Source organism: Poecilia mexicana, unplaced genomic scaffold (assembly GCF_051168715.1).
Source record: "Poecilia mexicana isolate PSO_F unplaced genomic scaffold, ASM5116871v1 scaffold_22, whole genome shotgun sequence".
Lineage (NCBI taxonomy): Eukaryota > Metazoa > Chordata > Actinopteri > Cyprinodontiformes > Poeciliidae > Poecilia > Poecilia mexicana.
Window position 1 is genome coordinate 25,632,790 of NW_028263391.1, and position 21,908 is coordinate 25,654,697.

Below are 21,908 nucleotides of genomic sequence, written 5' to 3' on the forward strand. Positions count from 1 at the left end.
ACAGTTCGCCGTTTGAACATTTCGCCGTCTGAACATTTCGCCGTCTGAACAGTTCACCGTCTGAACAGTTCGCCGTCTGAACAGTTCACCGTCTGAACAGTTCACCATCTAGAACAGTTCGCCGTCTGAACAGTTCACCGTCTGAACAGTTCACCATCTAGAACAGTTCGCCGTCTGAACAGTTCACCGTCTGAACAGTTCGCCGTCTGAACAGTTCACCATCAGGAACTGTTCAGACGGTGAACTGTTCCAGGTATGAGGGCCTCTGAATGAGAAGCCACCTTCACCAAATGATGTTTTGTTTTTTTCAGTCTCCATTATCTCTAGTTACGACTCCTGTGCTTCTGGATTTTAAAATCATTTGCTCACTAACTCTCGGACGAGACTGTTGATATATTTACAAGTAGATTTTTAAAAAATAGCAAAAAGATTGTATTTCTAAAGTATTTTGTGTTGGTGCCGCTTCATTGGTGTAAAACTTTCAGTGCTTGTTTGCAGAGCAGCTTTAAATCAGATGGAGCTGCTTTGCTCCAAACAGACAGAATCACAACATGCAGCTACAACTGAGCAGTTTTCCCACATAAACCTGATCTGATGAGAAGACAGTTTGGGTTGGCCTTAATGGTTTTAGACACTTTAATGTGGGACACTCAGATATTTAAACTCATCCAGCTTTTGGATTTCTCTCTAGTCAGCTACGATGGAAAAGTTGTTCCACACTGCATTGTAAAGCACATTGAGACCATTTTATTGTATTTTATTGAGTCGAACAGTGATTTTTAATGACTGAAACCAGCTCCCTGTCCAGCAGCTCTGCTGTCTGTTGTCGAGTCTTTGGAGATACAGATATGATCAGTGGTGGTTTCTGATATGGGCCACATGGGCAACCACCCAGGGTGGCATCTTGTGGGGGTGCACTCCCCTATTTGCCCCCTCCACACACAACCTGCTGTTATAATTGGAGGATCTGAATGCCTACCAGACATCTGTGCTGCTGCTACATGTTAGCATTCAGAGGCTATTTTAGGCTTGATAGCTTCACTGATAGGCTAAGTGCTTTTGTCACAACTTGCACACAATAGTTTTTTACTTGTGGCACTGCAACATCCTGTGGGACCGTTTGACTGTTGCAATCATAAGAACATATTTTGGTTTTAATAAAATAAGAATCTTGCTATAAAAAGTTTTATATATCTCGTTATAATGAGAAACTTTGTTGTTTTAACGAGAAACTGTTCTTAAACTAATTTCCTGTTTCTGGCAGCTCAGGGCTTCCATATCTTAGTGACGCTGGACTGTTTTGGTTTTCTCTGAATCAGATTAGACCACGCCCCCTGTAGATGTTTGGCCACGCCTCCTTCATCAGACGCTGTTGTGTTGGTTAACGGGGCGTTGATTTCCGGTATCAGGCGGTTGTATCTGCAGGTTCATCGGTGTGTGTTTGTGTGTGTGAGTGGGCTGTTCACGCGTTATGTGAGAGAGCTTGGAGTGTGTGTGGGTGTGTGTTCGTTAACGTGCCCAGCTTCGGATACTGTCACCGCTTTGCACCGCAGCCGGTCCGCCGGGCATACATGCCAGTTACCGCCGAGGCTCCACGGCCGTTTTCCCAGCGATGACCGAGAGCCCCGCGTCCAAACCTGCCAGCAACGGGGAAGGGTGTCTGCATGCGAGGAACGGGCTGAAACCGGAGCGGAACGGCTTCCTGAAGAGCCTCCAGCAGCAGAGCCGTCACCGGGACCGGAACCGGGACGAGGAAGAGGTGAGGCCCGGGATGGGACGGCGAAGAACCGCAGAAAGCTGCTGCTGATGCGGTCTGAAGATCCAACTTGTGCGGGTTTGTGTCCATGTGGGACGCAGCAGCTCCCGGAGCCTTTCCCTGTTTTCTGCTTTAAAGTTCGGACGCAAAACTCCATTTGAATTATTCCTGATTATACATTTTGAAGTCGTTTTTCAGGCAGCATCCCAAATGAAGGGCAGACATGAGTGAGTTTTTATCCCCAAGCGCTGCTGTTTAATTCGGCTTACTTTCTGGACCGGGTCGGTCTGCTGCTGCCGCCCTCCCAGCGGCTGAAGGGAGCGGCTGCCATGAGTCTGCACTGGGTAATGAGATCTGGTTCTGTTTAGTGCATACTGTCGGTGCCGAATCCGAATCTGGGCTTTTACACATGTTCACACTGGGATCAGCAAAGAAAACCTGTAAGTGAATATAATATTTAGACGTTAATTAATAAAATTCAATTCAAGGCTGTTTTTTATGCCCCAAATCTATCTCCGTTTCAATTCTGGAGTCCAAAGCAATAGATAAAAATTAAGCATAATTAATTTAAAGTAATAACTCAGTCATTGGTGAGCTGTTCAGCTGGTTTAAAGGGGACGTATCGTGTAAAATGAACTTATTTTTTGTGTTCTTGGAGTGCAGAACTATTTCTTGAACTACTTATTTGCTTCAGAACTGCTGACCGAGGTCATGCACTTCCGGCTAACCAATTTTCCGATTCCAGCATTTTTATTTCTTTGTGCTCCATTTCGTCGTTTGCAATGAAAGCAATGGACGCTCTCATCGCCTCATTGGCATTTAAAGAGACAGCAAAACATGTTGCTCTCAGACGGACCTCTGGCCAACAACTGAGTGACTTAAATGGGAAAATGAAGGATTTAAACACATGATATGTCCATTTTAAATGCTTAAGTCTAATCTTGTGTCATGTCGACTGCATAGTTAAGCTAGGTTTGACGCATGCGATGGGGCGCGCCAAACGTGCGTTGGCCTCTTGCGGTGTCGGGTTGTGCACCTCTTCATTTTTATAACTCAGCTAACTTTCACTCAGACTGGATAACGTGGAAGGCGCTTCTGCAGAGCAGCTCTGCCTGGAGGAACCCTGCATGAGGGCAGGCAGAAGAAGCTGAACACATTACAGCATCAGTACCGCTTTAGATAACCGTTTGATCATGCGCAGTCCGAGGAACGCTGACTGCTCTCTGATACACAGTGTGACGTCGCCTCCGCTCCTAACGTAAATAATTAGGCTTCAGCTTTCAGACAGTTGTTTTTACACTCAGACAGTAAAATGTAAGTTGTTATAATCAGACATAATTAACTTGATGTTAAAGGCTCTTATTGTGAAGGTTTGGAGGAAATCCTGTCTCAGCTTATCAAACCTTCAGTTCCTGATATCAGAATGAAAGTTAAAATTATGCGACTGAGCCAGTTAATCTTGAAATGCAACTAGAAGAATCAGCTGATTTCTCCCCAAACGCCTGGAGACGAGATGAAGAAAACAGGCTAACACTTTATTTGAAGGGGTGTGCATAAGACTGACATGACACTGTCATAAACAGTCATAAACACTGTCATATTTATGACAGTGTTTATGACAGGATTTCATTTCTGCTGCTACTGACTCGTTTGGGATCCTTATTTCTGGCTCATGTTCCATCACAGGATGACTCTGTAGATGTTGTTTCATTTTAATTACATTTAAATACATTTTTCACCTAACAAAACTCTGGGGATGTTTGGAGCTCCTCAAAAACTGGTTTGGATTCTTCCTTTTCAGTCCAAAAAACATTTTTAAAAATCAGTTTAAGACCAAGGTTTCCAAACTCTGGGAAAATTGTGCAAAGTTTGAAATACTCGATTAAAAATATTAAAATCATTTTACTTGATTTTTTTTTTACTTGTATCTGACAGCTATAACGTAAATGTAGAACATTTAAATGAGACAAACTTCAGATTAAATTTTTCTGAAACCACTTTAAATTCAACACATAAAATGTTTTAAATCAACATTGTTTTAAAAGAAAAACGTTTTAATTTTTTGTGCTTTTTTTGTCGTTTATCGTTTTAATAACACAATTTAAACAAAAACCAATATAACTAAAAGACAAAAATTGTATGTTATTTTTCTAGAAGATTAAAACATATCAATGAAAATTTCAGCCTGAAAATAAATTGTGTCCAAAGTTTAAGATCCTAGAAATGGAGGTGATGTTCTGCAGGAACACAGAGGGTTTGCTGCTGACCGGACCTCGGCTGTGTTCATGCACATGACGGGCTTCCAGCTCCCTCAGCTGTTTGACCCAGAGAGGCATGACCAGCCACATGCTGCAGAGGAATCCAGAAGGCAGTGGAAGCGAAACGGTGTTGGCATAGACAGGTTTTTATTTTAATAAGACGACAGGAGGGGCGTTTCACGGCCTCAGCAGCTCCTCCCTCCTCTGGCAGCCAAACCTCACCTGTCAGGGTTTTCCTGTGCATCCAGTGCAAACTGAGCCAGAGCTCAGTTCTCACAGATTTAACCAGAAATAAAAAAATCTGTCATTTTTGGGGCCAGACAGTCAGGCTTTAATTTACTTTTTTTTACCAATTTCAGAAGATAATTGTAGAAATGTTGTCAACATTGTGAGACAAAACACTTTTGTGCAGAGATTTCACCTGGCAGGTGTCCAGCAGAGCTGCAGGTCAAAGATTCACTGATTACTTTGGTGAATCAACAAAACAATAAATTTCTCTGCATTTCTGAGCAGCAGACACACCAGGAGCTTCTGGCTTCACCTGCGATGGTGTGAAATATCTGACACATTTAATGAGTTTAATCAGAGCTGCGAATGGATTTACACCTTTTGTCATGTTAATTCACTTGACAGCCGTGTTCTCACCTCCACAGGCATAACTGGCGACTTTCCAACAGAGCAGGTCCAACATCCCTCCTGGTTTCTAGCTTCAGAAGGCGACTGTTTACCGGCGAGGTCTCCTGGTTTAGCAGAGGTTTGCAGCCTCATTCGGCTGCCATGTTTGGGCTTCAGATACACAGAAGATCTGGTCATTGCTTTGAGTCAGCTGGTTCTGTAACTTGGCAGTGGTCTGACTCTGGTTCTGAATAACCTTTTGGGTCACAGTGACTAAACCTTGTTGCCCTGAAAGCAGAATATTTAGTGAACCTCTATTAATGGGCTCTTTGCCATGAAACAGAGATCTAGTAATACGGAAAAAGTCATGATGGCCGTTACTCACAGCTTCACTCTGGAGGATGGAGATGAAGGATCTGCTCTAATTAATCTAATGAATATGAGACATGAATATCAACAATAGAGTCTAATCAAATGTTTGCTTAAGTTGCTGAGGATGATGCTGTCTTTGCTTCTGCAGGTCCATGCAGCGCCGCATCATGGCGACTTGTACAACCGGCCCTTCCTCGAGTCTTTTGAAGAGACGCCCATGCTGGTGGCCGTCCTCACCTACATGGGCTACGGCATCCTCACCGTCTTCGGCTACCTGCGGGACTTCCTGCGTCACTGGAAGATCGAGCGGTGCCACATCGCCAGGGAGAAGGAGGAGCAGAAGGTGAGGAGGAGCAGGAGAAACCCTCCTGTCCGCCTCAGTTCTCAGGTCCGGATGACAGTTTGCGCAGTCGGGGTTAAAGTTATTTTGATTCAACCTGATAGTTAAGATTTCTCCGTGCAGCAGCGCCAGACGAGTTCCTCTGTAGACGTGTGTAGCAGCAGGGAAGCTTATGTAGACGATGTCTCAGCTTGTTGCGTAACGTCTCACAGTGAACGCCATTGTTTCTCAGTGTGAAGGTATGTGGGGACAGGAAGCTGCTGCTGTTGACACAACGTTACTTAAAGGATATGATATCACTCCATAATTTCGTCTAGGAACCAAGTGGACAAACTCCAGTTCTGGTGTTGACCTCCTGCAGGCAGAGGGTCCAGATAAGACCTGGCAGCTTCCAGGTCTTATCTGGACCTGGAAGCTTTGGGATGAAAGTCCTTCTCATCCTCCAACTCCTGCTCCGTCTCCTTCCCTTCTTCAGGACTTTGTGCCGCTCTACCAGGACTTTGAGAACTTTTACACCAGGAACCTCTACATGAGGATAAGGGACAACTGGAACAGGCCCGTCTGCAGCGTTCCAGGAGCCAAGATGGACCTGGTGGACCGGGTGTCCCACGACTACAACTGGACCTTTGAGTGAGTGGCTTAGTTCTGCAGTGAGCATGTTTCTGACCAGTGACCTGGACAACTCTGGACGCACCGCTGCCTTAAAGCCAGAAGGTCCTGGGCGAGCCACAAACTGGATATTTATTTTACAAACTAAACATTTAGTTTGTAAAATAAATATTTAGCTTGCTAATTAAGTAGTTTGAAGTTGTGATATTTATAAATTAATAAGTTAAAAAATAACTAAATAACCCAAATTATTGCTGTTAATTTTGCCTGTAAGCTTCCAGTCACCAGCAGCTGCTGAGGCTGTGAAGATGTTGCACCATCAGAGCAAAGCAGCTGAAAGCGAAGGACTCAGTAAATCACTCTGAGATGACCCAGTTTGGCTCAGCGGGCGATCTGCCCCGTCTGACCCAAAGACCTGCCCACTGGCTGGTTAGCATAGCAGGAAGCTCATGGCTGCTGGTGCTGGTCTGTCATCAGGTCAGAGTTCACAGGGGCAACAAGCCGGCGCCTCGTTAGCATTTGATCCAGTTAAACAACTGGACCGGATCAGAAGGAAGAAGCCGTCTCTCCAACAGCTACATAAGAAGCCAGATTGGTCTGTAGATGCCTTCGGTGTGAAGCGGTGAACTTTCTGCTGGTCTGATGAGTCTGACATTTAACTGTTTGGACATTTTGACCATTTTTAAATCTGGAGGAGAAACTTGAAGCCTGATAACATCCCACAGCTCCGCTCCTTTCCTCCTTGTTGTCCTTCGCCCTGGTGCCCTCGTGCCCTCTGACCTCCTCAGTCCTGGTCTCTCCTGTTCTGAGGTGTGACTCCAGCTATGCAGGTGTGCTGCGCCCAGTTGCCTTCACCGCCTCCCCTCTGTGTCTCTGTTCTCCTCCCAGATACACGGGCCGGACCGTGAAGGCCGTCATTAACTTGGGCTCGTATAATTACCTGGGCTTCGCTGAGAACACGGGCCGCTGTGCTGACGCTGCAGCCGAGGTCAGCATGGCGTACGGCGTTGGAGTGGCGAGCACCCGGCAGGAGATCGGTACAAACACTTTTAACGATGCTGCAGGGAAAACCCTCCAGGTCTGACCAAAGATTTTGCATCCTCTGAGAAAGCTGCTCCAAGCTGCGGCAGACGCTTCCAAACTAAGACCTGGACGACCTTTGACCTTTTAGTTCCAGCTTTCAGTGACGCGTTTCCTGCCTTTCTTCCCTTCCTGTTTCTCTTTGTTTCTCTCCTTCTTTCATTACAGTTTCCAGCCAGATTCCAGTTAACTTGATGATTGTCATTTTTTAGTACTTTTAAATGACGCGTCTCCTCTGCAGCGGTCAGCTGATCACTCAGGACTTTTAAATGTTTGTGATTCAGGGAACCTGGACATCCATGAGGAGATGGAGGACCTGTTGGCCAGGTTTCTGGGGGTGGAGTCGGCCATGGCGTTCGGGATGGGCTTCGCCACCAACTCCATGAACATCCCGGCTCTTACCGGCAAGGTGAGGCCACTCTGCTCTTCATCTTCCACATTTCTTCCTTTATTCTTTCACGTTTACAAGAGAGAACCAGGAACGGTGGATCCTGAACGTCCTCCTTCTTCTTGTCCTTTAACTCTGCAGGGCTGCCTGATTCTGAGTGACGAGCTGAACCACGCCTCTCTGGTCCTGGGAGCCAGACTGTCCGGTTCCACCATCAGGGTCTTCAAACACAACAGTGAGTCACAGATCACAGCTCACATTTAAACCGCCTTTAGCATCTTCCTGTTACCTGCTGAAAGCCTTGCTCTCTCTCCCCGTCCAGCAGCTGAAATGATCTCAGTCAGTCTTCTTCCACAGTGAAGCAGCTGGAGGGTTCTGTACCCTGGGGCAAGGCAGTTTTCACCCGGAGTCGCCTGCTGATCTGTGTATTGGTGTGTAAATTTGACTGGATGCCTGAGCTTTGATTGGTCTGAATAAGTAGAAAAGCTCCGTATTAATTCAGTTCATTTACCATGTGTGGTGCATTCACTGAGCAGAAGGTCAGGAAAATAATCTGAGTCTCAATCACTCCCTGAAGTCCAAACCTCGCAGTGTGTAATGATAGACTTGGGCCTGCGGGGGGCGACATGGATATCAACATGGCTGAAGTTAGCGCTTTAGCATTAGCAGAACTGACATCCACACACATGAACTCTGATTTAAAACCAGACAAAATATTTACAATCAGATATTTTCAGCCTCACCAGAGGAGCTGAATGGGTGCATTTAAAGGGGCAGAACCCTAATTAATCTGATCCAGTCATCTGACTCATTTTAAGGACTTTTTTCCAAATTCTGCACAGACTTTAGGTGCCGAAAACAGGAGGACATCCTGGTCCTGAAGGCTGTGGTTCTGGTGAATGTGGGTCAGATCACAGGAAGGCAGATATGCCAAGGCTTCAGTCTGCCGGTGGACACGGTCCAACAGAACCATCTATCAGACGGTCTGAGTCTGTTTTTAATGTGTGTGATAAATCCCAGAGACGATGCAGGCCTTGTTCTCCATCCTCAACAGTCTCCCAGTCGTACATCAGTGGTTTTAGTGTCTGCCTGATCCTTCATGCTGATCTGTTTCATTTGGAGCGGTTCTGTCTGACAGACATGCAGAGCCTAGAGAAACTGCTGAGAGAAGCTATAGTTCACGGCCAGCCCCGGACCCACCGGCCCTGGAAGAAGATCCTCATCATGGTGGAAGGCATCTACAGGTGAGGCCGGCCCCTAACACTCCCCTCCTCTTGGGCCCCTGACGCTCCCCTCCCCTTGGACCCCTAACACTCCCCTCCTCTTGGGCCCCTAACACTCCCCTCCTCTTGGGCCCCTAACACTCCCCTCCTCTTGGGCCCCTAACAGTGCAGTCCTGTCGGGCCCCTAACACTCCCCTCCTCTTGGGCCCCTAACAGTGCAGTCCTGTCGGGCCCCTAACACTCCCCTCCTCTTGGGCCCCTGACGCTCCCCTCCCCTTGGACCCCTAACAGTGCAGTCCTGTCGGGCCCCTAACACTCCCCTCCTCTTGGGCCCCTAACAGTGCAGTCCTGTCGGGCCCCTAACACTCCCCTCCTCTTGGGCCCCTAACAGTGCAGTCCTGTCGGGCCCCTAACACTCCCCTCCTCTTGGGCCCCTAACACTCCCCTCCTCTTGGGCCCCTAACAGTGCAGTCCTGTCGGGCCCCTGACGCTCCCCTCCCCTTGGGCCCCTAAAGCTCCCCTCCTCTTGGGCCCCTAACGCTCCCCTCCTCTTGGGCCCCTAACACTCCCCTCCTCTTGGGCCCCTAACACTCCCCTCCTCTTGGGCCCCTAACACTCCCCTCCTCTTGGGCCCCTAACGCTCCCCTCCTCTTGGGCCCCTAACACTCCCCTCCTCTTGGGCCCCTAACGCTCCCCTCCTCTTGGGCCCCTAACACTCCCCTCCTCTTGGGCCCCTAACACTCCCCTCCTCTTGGGCCCCTAAAGCTCCCCTCCTCTTGGGCCCCTAACGCTCCCCTCCTCTTGGGCCCCTAACACTCCCCTCCTCTTGGGCCCCTAACGCTCCCCTCCTCTTGGGCCCCTAACGCTCCCCTCCTCTTGGGCCCCTAACACTCCCCTCCTCTTGGGCCCCTAACACTCCCCTCCTCTTGGGCCCCTAACACTCCCCTCCTCTTGGGCCCCTAACGCTCCCCTCCTCTTGGGCCCCTAACAGTGCAGTCCTGTCGGGCCCCTGACGCTGCCCAGATTTATGACATTTGGTCATAAATGTGCTCCATTATATTTTGCTCTTCTTCAAAGATGAAGAAGGCAAACGGGTGTATAATAAGTTTGGTAGAAGAATTTAAAGTTCTGCTCATGTGACCGAGGTGCAGCTGGGGAAAACCCCAGATCTCCTCCCAGTCTGCTGCAGGTCCTGCATCATAACCTGAGGAATCTGAGCCAGATAATAAACTTTATATTTATATCCAACCCATTTGTCAGTTTCACTTCATTATTCATTTTTACTCCTAACTGCACTGACTGGTCAGACTGAAGTTGTTTTCATGTGTTTGAGCTGGTGAAGCTGTTGGTGTATCTAACTTTGTTGCCCTGCTGCAGTTACCTAGTAAACATGCAAGTCATCATATTTATGTCTGTGTTTATGTCAGGACTGTTTGTCTGCATCAGATCGGACGATTCTAAACTTCCAGAAGCCGGTTGACGTCTCCGCCTGTTTGCTCCTGCAGCATGGAGGGCAGCATAGTACGGCTGCCGGAGGTGATCGCCCTGAAGAGGCGCTACCGGGCCTACCTGTATCTGGACGAGGCCCACAGCATCGGCGCCCTGGGCCCCAGGGGGAGAGGCGTGGTGGATCACTTCGGCCTCGACCCGCGTGACGTGGACGTCATGATGGGAACCTTCACCAAGAGCTTCGGAGCCGCAGGGGGTTACATCGCAGGGAAGAGGGTGAGGTTCTGCAGGAGACCGGAGCCGTGCTGGCCCGTCTGAGCAGGACTGGGTCCAGTTAAAGCTGCTTGGTTTGTGCTGCAGGAGCTCATCGACTACCTGCGCTGCCACTCCCACAGCGCCGTGTACGCCACCTCCATGTCTCCTCCTGTGGTGGAGCAAATCATCACTTCTATGAAGTGCATTATGGGAGAAGACGGAACGACGATAGGTACACATTATTTATGCTTCTATCCCGTTGATGTCATTTATATAATTTCCTTCCTTTCAGTCCAATAAATGTTCATTTTCTAACGTGAATAATAATAATTGTAATAATTAACAGAGTATTACAATTATTTTATCACACTTTTGGAGCTGTCAGAGTTCATAAATTAAAGTAATAAAGTAATTAATGTTTTTCTTCCACAATCAGCTCCTGCAGTCTCACTAGTAGCCACCAGGGGTCAGTGGAGCGCAGTAAAATGAGGAACTGGCCTGCTCATTATTCTTGTCCTGGATGTGGATCAGCTGGAGCCTTACAGTGGTCCTGGTCCAGGTCCTGGTCCAGGACCAGGTCCTGGTCCAGGTCCAGGACCAGGTCCAGGACCAGGTCCAGGTCCAGGACCAGGTCCAGGTCCAGGTCCAGGTCCAGGACCAGGTCCAGGTCCAGGTCCTGGTCCAGGTCCAGGACCAGGTCCAGGCCCAGGACCAGGTCCTGGTCCAGGTCCAGGTCCGCCAGGCGGCTCTGAGGGGCGTGGCCAGGTGTGTGGATCAGTGCAGGGCGGCGCTGTGGTCAGGAAGACATTGTTTCTAATGTTTCCACTTTGTCGCTTTAGTTAGCAACTCTTCTAGCAACGTTTTTTGTTTCAAAACATCGACGAGCGACGGATCTGGTCCACCTGGTCCATCGTTGCTAGAGCAACGAGTTTAGTGACGCTTGGCCAGATGTATGTGAATGACATGCATTGAAATCCGGCTCTGAATGACCGGTCCGGCTCTCACCGTGACAATCTGACACTTTTTCACTGGTAACATTTTTTTGGACTTTTAGCTTAATTTTTATTTTTTTTTTACAAATAAAGACACAACGACAGAATATGAAAATAAAATAACCCAAAACTAAGATCAGCATTTCCCATGGGGTCAAAGGTCAGGCCAAAGAAGTGAGTCGTAAGAAGTGATTTAAGTGACATTGGTCCGATGTGCTCTGACCTTTGACCAGGAACCTGCATGAACAGAACCAACTGGACCAGCAAGGTGAAGGGAGTCACAGGGTGTACTTACTTTCTACCAGACGTCTCTGTTAAGGAAATGACCAGGGTGTGTTTTCTTTCTGCACACTGTAAGCTGCTCTTGTCTGTTCTGGTCCAGGTTCTGACCGGATCCGGCAGCTGGCTGAGAACACCGCCTACTTCCGACGGAGACTTCGGGAAATGGGCTTCATCATCTACGGGAACGACGACTCGCCCGTCGTTCCCATGATGCTCTACATGCCCGCCAAGATAGGGTGAGGCTGCAGCTGCTGACCTTTGACCTCAGGCCGCCGGGCGCTGACGTTTCCCTCCTGTGTGTCCCGTCAGAGCGTTCGGCCGCGAGATGCTGAGCAGAAACATCGGCGTGGTGGTGGTGGGCTTCCCGGCCACGCCCATCATCGAGTCGCGGGCGCGCTTCTGCATCTCGGCCGCTCATTCCAGGGAGCTGCTGGACCAGGTGAGAAGCTGCTGCAGCAGGTGAGAAGCTGCTGCAGCAGGTGAAAAGCTGCTGCAGCAGGTGAGAAGCTGCTGGACCAGGTGAGAAGCTGCTGGACCAGGTGAGAAGCTGCTGGACCAGGTGAGAAGCTGCTGCAGCAGGTGAGAAGCTGCTGCAGCAGGTGAGAAGCTGCTGGACCAGGTGAGAAGCTGCTGGACCAGGTGAGAAGCTGCAGCAGGTGAGAAGCTGCTGCAGCAGGCGGTTCGATCCATTCCTCCAAATAGTTCAGGTTCTGAGCAAATCCTCATTCCTGCTGAATTTAAAACTTCAGCTTCCACAGAGTCCAGGTTGCCCTCACTTCTGATGCGGAGGCCTCACACAGGTTCAGTCAGGATCCGGTCCATGTGTTCAGATGGATCAGAAAAGCCGGAACATGTAAACCCCATTTTGAGCATGATATGTTAACTGAAACAAAAAAATCTGTATTTTCTCTTCTTTCTTATGCACTCCTTGTTACTGTGCACTATTTTATTTTTATATTTGTATCATGTTCGAATAAAATGTCATTTCATTTCAATTTCATTTCATGTCAAACCCGATTCTTCTTCCCTTGTGAAAACAGCAGAGCAAAACGAGGTGAAGAGGAAGAGCGGCTTCGTCTTCCTCTGCTGAGCTCTTGGTTTTCTTGATCCACACGGATTCGTGACCCTGGATCCGTTTATCCTTATGCTTCTGCTGACTGCAGACATGTTGACCTTCACCTGGAGAGGTCGGCTGCAGACGGTGGGAGGGCTCGACGTTTTATCTCTTTATTGTTTTGGCTGATTGTGGGATGAGTTTTATCTTCGTGCTGGTTGGACCTAACAGGAATGTTCTGGTTTGGCCTGGAAGTCATTGCTAAAGAGGTTCGCTACTCAGAGAGCTGTGGAAAGTTAAGTGGAAGGACAGTGCTGGCTTCTTCTGCAACAAGAAAGCGTCCTCCACTGGTTATGCAATAGTGTGAACTTTGGCCCGACTGCCGAGCCACAGGATGCGGGTCGTGTGAACGAGAGGTGCTTTCTGGTGAAGTTCAGATCCAGAGAGGGAAACTCTGACCGTAGCTTCCTGTTGGTTCCTGTGTGACGACGCCCTGAGGAAATGACGGTTAATCCAGACTATTTCAATATTTGTGTTGAACCAAAGAAAATTAAAATATTAGTCTCAGACTGAAGAACAGCAGCTGATGCTGAGGTGTTGAAGACGGTTCCATTTCCTGCCTGCCGTCATCGCAGCATGTTTCTATGTTTGTTGCTTCGCTGCTTTGGGCTAAAAGCTGAAACGTTTGGTCATAAATGTCTCCACAGGTGCTGAGTGCCATCAGCGAGGTCGGTGACCTTCTTCAGCTCAAGTATTCGCGTCACAGGATCCAGCCGTCTGGGGCGCGACCCTTCGATGACGGCGTCTACGAGGACATCGATGACTAACACGAGGTCACAGGTCAAGATGCATCACAAGTCTTCCATGAGGATGGAGATGTTGCACAAGTCCCTGCTCACGATCAACCCCCAGCCACACATCCTGGCCTCGAACTGCACTTCGCCTTAAAGCTGCAGCAAGCTTGAAAGAAGCGCCTCTTCTTGTCACTCTGTGTTTTTATGAGACTCTGTGAAGCAGGCGTCGCTTCACGTTACAGAAACCAATGATGTTATCATTTAACCACGACTGATGGTCTGTCTTCAGCTGACACTTCTGGATGTTTTCCAGCTGAGCTTTTTCATCTGTCTCTAAAATATGATGTTTTTGACCAACAAAATAGTTTCCTGTTGCTTTGTTTTGCACAATGAATGACGTGTTCATATCTCCTGTCATCTGGTTGGTCTAAAGTCACATCCTTCAACATCTGGGTGCTGAGCTTTTGAAGGATGAAGATACTTGTTTCATTAAAAACGCCATCAGATCAGAACCTGCTGCTGAAAAGCAAAGTTTCAGGTTTTGGAGTTTACACACGACATCCCAGCAAGCTGATCCGGCCTTTCCCAGATTATAAAACAGTTTCAGACGCCTAGAGCAGAACATTGTCAGATTATGATTTTAGAGGACGCAGGACCACAAAGGGCCACTTGGGGGCAGAGTTGAGCAGGATGTTGTATTTCAGGTATCTTTTATGTTCCAGATTTTGACATGTTTGTCCAGTTGGACGGATTCTTTCCTGCCCTTAATGTCCTGCAGCCTCAGAGAAACGCTGAAGGCGATGCGGTCGGGCCGAGGCGACGGCAAGCTGCCGTCAAACAAGCCCAAACCATCATTCCTCCACCATTGTGCTGGACTGTTGGCCTCTGGTGATGGGCTGATTTCCTGCTTCTGGTTTCCTCTGTCTCGGTTCTGATCCAGATGTTCTCTGATGGACTTTAGTGCCTTGAAGTCATTGTTTTGCAGATTTGGAAAATGTTGAGCATGTTTATTTCTTCACCAGAAGTCGTGAGCGCTGGACGTGTTTCTGTTGACCGCCTTGCATTTCATCATCCCAGACGCTCCACCAGAGTCACTAGCTGTTCATATATGAGCTGCCACTGTTCCAGTCCAACCAGCACATCATTAAAACAATACACATCTGGAGATGCCTGCAGCCTTTTTATTACAACTGCAATATTCTCAACGTTGATCTGTAACAACAGTGGAAACAGTTTCATGAGATGTTTGACAGATTAACTGTAAGTACACCAAGAACTGCAACTGGACGTCCTCGTCTACTCAAAGATGACGATTGAAAAATCAGAAATACTTTAGCTGACCATAAACTTTCTAGACTTCATCTGAATGCCTCGTGTTGCCAGTCTGCGTTGGACTGGAGTCCGTCACAGGACGGCCAACCAGGCAGCCGTTCATTCCTACAGGACGTTTCCAGCAGCTAACTAACCTAACAGTCGTGTTTGTGGACTGTGGGAGGAAGCCGTGCTAACGCTAACCCTTCACAGACTCCAGGCTGGGATTGAACCCAGAACCTTGTTGCTGCAAGGCAGCAGTCCAGATCACTGCTCCACATCTGATGAGAAACATATAAACATAAATTAAATGGGGAAATACGCTCAAAACTGAAGGTGATCTACTGGACAATTGGATGGAAACAAAGTCAGTATTTTTTGTGTTAAAATCAGGAAAATTTCAGGCTAAAGTAGGAAGAGATTCTAATCAGTCTGGATCAAACGGGCAATAGTTTCAAACCCTTTATTTCCATAGTAAAAGTGATGTGGGGTTAAAGGTGAACAGGTGGAAAGAGAAGCAGTTGGGAGGCAGCACATTTGTGCCAAAATGATACATGATGCTTTATTTCTCTTATCTTTTATATCAGTGGTGGATTAAAGATTCAATACGTTGACAGCCGTCCAGGGAACCTCCCCCCGACTGCACAGTTGCATAACTTCAGCTGCAGGATTTCAACCAAACTTTGTTTGTTCCCCCAGCAGCAGGTCCAAACCTCCTGGCTGTTTCACTCTGTAGAAATGGCTACAGCTGGTAAGGTAGGTTAACTTTTCACTTCCACAGCACCTCTACATGCATCTGCAGTTGTTTCATGTGTTGGTTAAACTTATGGTTTGCATTAAAGCAAAATCGGGATCGGCGACCAAAGTCGACAAATCTCCATAAAACTGCTGAAGGTTTTAAATCTTAACATTTTTCCTGATTTGCTGAGAAAAGAAAACAATGAAACTCATCTGTGGTTTGAGGATTTTTGACTTGGTTTCAAATTATCCTGACAGTTTTATGCAACTGCAGAAATTGGCAGGCGTTAAGCAGCCAGAGGACAGAAAGGGGCCGAAGGGGGAAAAGTAGGAAAAATGTCATCTGGGATGTTTAAACAAAAATCCACAAGGACAATAGTCATTTTCTCTGGGTTTTACTCTGATGATGGAATAAAATGTAACTAAACTGTCTTAAAGGGAAGGTGTTTGCCATGGAAAACATGAACTTTGATCAGCTGTCTCATTTCTGCTTTTCTCAGAAATGGTTTTATTCTCCCCTGAAAGTGAGATTTAAACATGAACTGCTCAAACTCAACAGAGACTCTTGAAATTTAACCGGAAAGCCTTTGGGTTCCAGTTTGTCAGGAACCTTCCTGAGACACAATTTAAGAGCAGAAGCAGCAATCCCAGCTGATGTCCGTCCTGCTTTAGGTCATCAGGTGCAAGGCGGCGGTGGCCTGGGAGCCCAACAAGCCCCTGGTCATCGAGGAGATAGAGGTGGCACCTCCTCAGGCCAACGAGGTCCGCATCAAGGTGAGCCGGCCACAAACATGACCCACACCTTCACATCCCAGTTTGGGCTCTTTCTGCAGGTGGTTGTCCTCCCTCAGTCCAGTCACATGACAGTCAGGTTGATGGTCAGCAGAGAACCTGTCGGTGCTGTTTGCTCACAGTTAAACCATCAAAAATTAACGGCAATAATTTGGGTTTTTAGCCTGTCATGAGAGAAAGAAGTCATTAATTTCTAAGTTTGACCATAAATGGTTGGTCTGTCCAGGGCCCTCCACCTCTCTGGCCGCTGCTCTGCAGCAGCTACTGCTGGACAAAAGCCCAGTTTTTATCAGCTCCTGCTGCCGAGAAACACCAGCCCTCACCTGGAAACTTTCCATTTGAAGAAGAAAGAAAACATCTACAAACTGATGGCATCCCATAATCACTTCCATAGAACAAAGCGGGTCGACTTGGGGCCTCAGCTGGGTTATAGATGTGTCATGATTTTCATACGTTCACGCCCACCTGGTGAATGGCCCCCCTGGAGTCGCTCATGTTCTGTCCCAGATAAGATCCCAGTTAGGGGCTGGTGTCACCGTACTGGTCAGACCCATAGAAACCATGTGGCGCCATGTGTACAGCTGGAACATCGTCCCTTCATCAGCTGCTTAGATCCGACGTTAGCATGGCTAACAACTTCACCAAACAGCAAATATAGTCAGATTCAGTGATGAATTAAGCTGAGTGATTTCCCCGTTTGCAGATCGTGGCCACAGGCGTCTGCCACACAGATCTGTACCACCTGTTTGAGGGAATGCACAAAGATGGCTTCCCGGTGGTTCTCGGACATGAGGGAGCTGGCATAGTGGAGAGCGTTGGGCCCGGCGTCACTGAATTTCAGCCAGGTGAGTCAAACCCAACTCAGAGCTGTTTGCTGCTCCTGGCGCTGTGTGTCAATGCCACCTGGAAAAACCCTTTCTGGAAACGAGACGGCAGCAGGACGCAAGTCTGGAAACCCAAATCTGGGAGAAGGACAAGACTTCTGGGACAATGTCCTCTGGACAGATGAGACTGGAGTAGAGACCAAGGTGGGGGAAGCCAGACGCAGCAGATCTGTACCCGCTGTGAAGCACGGTGGTGGAAGGGTGATGCTGCCCCCAGACAACCTGAGCACCTTGACTTGACCAACTCCACTGTTAGCATTTAGTCAAAAATAAAATAAAACCTTCAACCTGGATCAGTTCATGTTCTCACTGCAGTTTCTCCTCAGAAACCAAGAAAATAAAAAGCTGGAAACATTAAACCGTAACGTTCCTCACAAAGTTCAAACATTAAAGGGCAAAGTTCAACGGCCTGAAGCAATTAGAGTTTCCCCTCTGATCCTGACTGGTGGTGCTGAGACAGGCCCACAGAAAGTGTCACATCATTTCATCTTCGTCCTACATTATAATGTTTTAAATGACTTCTTTAATATTCAGGGGACAAGGTTATTCCTCTGTTCATCTCCCAGTGTCGAGAGTGTCGCTTTTGTAAAAGCCCAAAGACCAACCAGTGTGTCAAAGGATGGTAGGTTGATCTCTTCATTCATGAATTCATCAGATCTTCAATATTTTTACAGTTTAAAGCCAGACAGTGACTTTTGTTCTCAGGGCCGCTGACCGCTATGATGTGATGGCTTTAGAAGAAACCAGACTGAGCTGCAAGGGGAAGAAGCTGCTGCAGTTTTTGGGGACCAGCACCTTCTCTGAGTACACGGTTCTTAACCAGATTGCAGTGGCTAAGATCGACCCGGCTGCCCCTCTGGATAAAGTCTGCCTCCTTGGCTGCGGGGTCTGCACCGGGTTCGGCGCAGCAGTCAACACTGCTAAGGTCGAACTTGAAAGTCTTTCTTGGCACCATGTGGACATCGAGGCCCTATGCAGTAAGCTAATGTGAGCATGTCGTCCTGCAGGTGGAAGCGGGCTCCACCTGCGCCGTGTTCGGTCTGGGAGCTGTGGGCCTGGCTGCAGTCATGGGCTGTAAGTTTGCAGGAGCCAAAAGGATCATCGCTGTTGACATCAACCCGGAGAAGTTTGAGAAAGCCAAAGTGTTTGGTGCCACTGAGTTTGTGAACCCCAAAGATCACAGCAGACCCATCAACCAGGTGCTGGCTGAGATGACTGATGGAGGAGTGGACTACTCCCTGGAGTGTGTTGGAAATGTTGCAGTCATGGTGAGGACCATCTGGTACAAGCTTAGAAAATAAATCCAGGTGTCTGATGTGCTCTGCTCCTCTGTGCAGCGCAGTGCCCTGGAGTCTTGTGTGAAAGGTTGGGGTGTCAGCGTCCTCGTCGGCTGGACAGATCTGCATGATTTTGCCGCCCGACCCATTCAGCTCATCGCGGGCCGTACATGGAAGGGCACCCTGTTTGGAGGTGAGACCAGAAGAGTCGATCCGAGAGTTTTAAGACCACAGGAAGTTGAGCTCAACAAACGCTGAGACACTGAAGCAGAAGTCCTGAAGTCATCCTGGCCTTGACCTGGCTTCATGTCAGGCTTCTGGCATACCTGCCAGGTCCAAACCAAGATGAGATGTGTGTTTGGGATCCAAACCCCTAAGTCAATGTGACCCCACCAGGCCGCATTGGGGTCACAGTGATCTTAGGGGATCCCTGTCAGGATCCCCTAAGATCCCTTAGGGATCCCCTAAGGGATCTTAGGGGATCGGGATCCCCTAAGATCACTGACAGGTTAAATGAATCTGGATCGGTTCATGGGTCTGAATTGGTTCATGGATCTGGATCGGTTCATGGATCTGGATCGGTTCATGGATCTGGATCGGTTCATGGATCTGAATCGGTTCATGAGTCTGGATCGGTTCATGGATCTGGATCGGTGATCTGGATCGGTTCATGGATCTGAATCGGTTCATGAGTCTGGATCGGTTCATGGATCTGAATCGGTTCATGGATCTGAATTGGTTCATGGATCTGGATCGGTGATCTGAATTGGTTCATGGATCTGAATCGGTTCATGGGTCTGGATCGGTTCATGGATCTGGATCGGTGATCTGGATCGGTTCATGTGTCTGGATCGGTTCATGGGTCTGGATCGGTGATCTGAATTGGTTCATGGATCTGGATCGGTTCATGAGTCTGGATCGGTTCATGGATCTGGATCGGTGATCTGGATCGGTTCATGTGTCTGGATCGGTTCATGGGTCTGGATCGGTTCATGAGTCTGGATCGGTTCATGAGTCTGGATTGGTTCATGGATCTGGATCGGTGATCTGGATCGGTTCATGTGTCTGGATCGGTTCATGGGTCTGGATCGGTTCATGAGTCTGGATCGGTTCATGAGTCTGGATCGGTTCATGGGTCTGGATCGGTTCATGGGTCTGGATCGGTTCATGAGTCTGGATCGGTTCATGGGTCTGGATCGGTTCATGGATCTGGATCGGTTCATGAGTCTGGATCGGTTCATGGATCTGGATCGGTTCATGTGTCTGGATCGGTTCATGGGTCTGGATCGGTTCATGAGTCTGGATCGGTTCATGGGTCTGGATCGGTTCATGGATCTGAATCGGTTCATGGATCTGAATCGGTTCATGGGTCTGAATTGGTTCATGGATCTGGATCGGTTCATGAGTCTGGATCGGTTCATGGATCTGGATCGGTGATCTGGATCGGTTTATGTGTCTGGATCGGTTCATGGATCTGGATCGGTTCATGTGTCTGGATCGGTTCATGGATCTGGATCGGTTCATGGATCTGGATCGGTTCATGGATCTGGATCGGTTCATGTGTCTGGATCGGTTCATGGATCTGGATCGGTTCATGGATCTGAATCGGTTCATGAGTCTGGATCGGTTCATGGGTCTGGATCGGTTCATGGATCTGGATCGGTTCATGAGTCTGGATCGGTTCATGGGTCTGGATCGGTTCATGGATCTGGATCGGTGATCTGGATCGGTTCATGGATCTGGATCGGTGAGCTGGATCGGTTCATGTGTCTGGATCGGTTCATGGGTCTGGATCGGTTCTTGAGTCTGGATCGGTTCATGGGTCTGGATCGGTTCTTGAGTCTGGATCGGTTCATGGGTCTGGATCGGTTCATGGATCTGGATCGGTTCATGAGTCTGGATCGGTTCATGGGTCTGGATCGGTTCATGGATCTGGATCGGTGAGCTGGATCGGTTCATGGGTCTGGATCGGTTCATGGATCTGGATCGGTGATCTGAATTGGTTCATGGATCTGAATCGGTTCATGGATCTGAATCGGTTCATGGGTCTGAATCGGTTCATGGATCTGGATCGGTTCATGAGTCTGGATCGGTTCATGAGTCTGGATTGGTTCATGTGTCTGGATCGGTTCATGGATCTGAATCGGTTCATGGATCTGAATCGGTCCATGGGTCTGAATCGGTTCATGGGTCTGAATCGGTTCATGGATCTGGATCGGTGATCTGAATCGGTTCATGGGTCTAAATCGGTTCATGGATCTGGATCGGTGATCTGAATCGGTTCATGGGTCTGGATCAGTTCATGGGTCTGGATCAGTTCATGGATCTGGATCGGTTTGTTTGTTTCATGTTTGTTTCATGTGCCTCAGGGTTCAAGAGTAAGGACGGTGTTCCTGAGATGGTGAAGGCCTACCTGGACAGGAAGGTGAAGCTGGATGAGTTCATCACTCACAGCATGACTCTGGAGAAAGTCAATGAAGCCGTGGAGCTGATGAAGCATGGCCAGTGGTACGTTCTAAGTAACACCAGATAGAAGCTCTTCCGTTGTGCAAACCTTCCAGTTTTTCTTCTCATCTCTCCTCTTTTTGCTGCACAGCATCCGGACGGTCCTGAGAGTTTCTCCTTGAGTCAACAAAGCTCCTTTCAAAATGTTCCCCTCCCCAGAGCCTGGCTGGGCGTTTGGCTTTTGTTCAGCTGCAGTTCCTGGTTCGTCTGTCCTGCATGATGATCACATCTGGGGTCATGAAACATTTGGAGCAAATAAAATCATTTACCCTGAGTGTTGTATGTGTTAAAGCTGATAAGAGTTGTTCTTTGTCAGCTATTTTTCCTTATCTAAATTTGTTCCACATCAGTTCTCTCATTTGTCCAGCAGCAGCATCAGAACCCTTCATCACTTTCACATAGATTCTGTTTAGATGCATAGAATATTAAGTAAATAACGACACATCACTCTTCAGCAGACAAATGATCCACAGTTCTCCTGTTTCCCTTCCTGAGCAACAAAAGACGCTTTCTGGTCCAGGTAGCTCTTAGTTGTCGTTTAGAAAAGGTCATTATGAACCTACATGACTTTCCTTCTGCTAATAAGTCTTTGTGTAGCATGTTGATGTTAACAAGTAATTGCAGCTGATTGACAAGAAACAACCAGACAGATGTCGGCTAAAACAGCAGAGAGGACCTGAAACACAACAGGAAGCTCGTTGTTCCCGTCTGCTGAGGTTAACATCTGAAGCAACAACACAGGCAGCGTTTTATCAGAGGAACATCCAGGAAACATCGAAGCAGAAAGAAATCTGGCTCTAAAAAACACTCGACAAGAAATCAGAGACAAATGAGCAGAAACATGAAAAAACCTTTAGAAGTAAAAGGGACATGGATGATGGACGGATGGATTCAGTGGCCTGAAGTGGCACCGGTGTGGTGGAGAGCATCGGAC

The 21,908-nt window shown here is 48.1% G+C and overlaps 2 protein-coding genes across 3 annotated transcripts; both read left to right on the forward strand.

The window, feature by feature from the left end:
* Positions 1-1,399: 1,399 nt before the first annotated feature.
* LOC106907854 (serine palmitoyltransferase 2-like) lies at positions 1,400-14,632 on the forward strand. 2 transcript variants are annotated; one of them, XM_088002411.1, is made up of 12 exons: positions 1,400-1,759; positions 5,150-5,389; positions 5,817-5,971; positions 6,839-6,987; positions 7,315-7,439; positions 7,560-7,653; positions 8,557-8,662; positions 10,147-10,366; positions 10,451-10,577; positions 11,720-11,855; positions 11,929-12,058; positions 13,381-14,632. In XM_088002411.1, the coding sequence occupies exons 1-12, from the start codon at positions 1,613-1,615 to the stop codon at positions 13,498-13,500; spliced, it is 1,749 nt and encodes a 582-aa protein (XP_087858537.1). In that variant the 5' UTR covers positions 1,400-1,612; the 3' UTR covers positions 13,501-14,632. The 2 variants fall into 2 exon arrangements, with proteins under 2 accessions (XP_087858537.1, XP_014829221.2); XM_014973735.2 differs by having other exon boundaries at positions 1,401-1,759; positions 5,150-5,344.
* A 796-nt stretch (positions 14,633-15,428) lies between these two features.
* On the forward strand, positions 15,429-21,248 carry LOC106907858 (alcohol dehydrogenase 1). The gene is made up of 9 exons (XM_014973739.2): positions 15,429-15,534; positions 16,189-16,290; positions 17,012-17,153; positions 17,727-17,814; positions 17,898-18,117; positions 18,200-18,460; positions 18,530-18,662; positions 20,839-20,977; positions 21,066-21,248. Exons 1-9 carry the CDS (start codon positions 15,517-15,519, stop codon positions 21,094-21,096), a joined length of 1,134 nt encoding a protein of 377 aa, XP_014829225.1. The 5' UTR covers positions 15,429-15,516; the 3' UTR covers positions 21,097-21,248.
* Positions 21,249-21,908: the final 660 nt, after the last annotated feature.

Coding starts and splice junctions, on each gene's coding strand:
- LOC106907854 (XM_088002411.1), top strand. CDS start 1,613: ATGACCGAGAGCCCCGCGTCCAAACCTGCCAGCAACGGGGAAGGGTGT. Junction 10,367..10,450: donor GTTACATCGCAGGGAAGAGG/GTGAGGTTCTGC, acceptor TTTGTGCTGCAG/GAGCTCATCGACTACCTGCG. Junction 11,856..11,928: donor TACATGCCCGCCAAGATAGG/GTGAGGCTGCAG, acceptor GTGTCCCGTCAG/AGCGTTCGGCCGCGAGATGC.
- LOC106907858 (XM_014973739.2), top strand. Junction 18,461..18,529: donor TTGGAAATGTTGCAGTCATG/GTGAGGACCATC, acceptor TCCTCTGTGCAG/CGCAGTGCCCTGGAGTCTTG. Junction 18,663..20,838: donor GAAGGGCACCCTGTTTGGAG/GTGAGACCAGAA, acceptor CATGTGCCTCAG/GGTTCAAGAGTAAGGACGGT.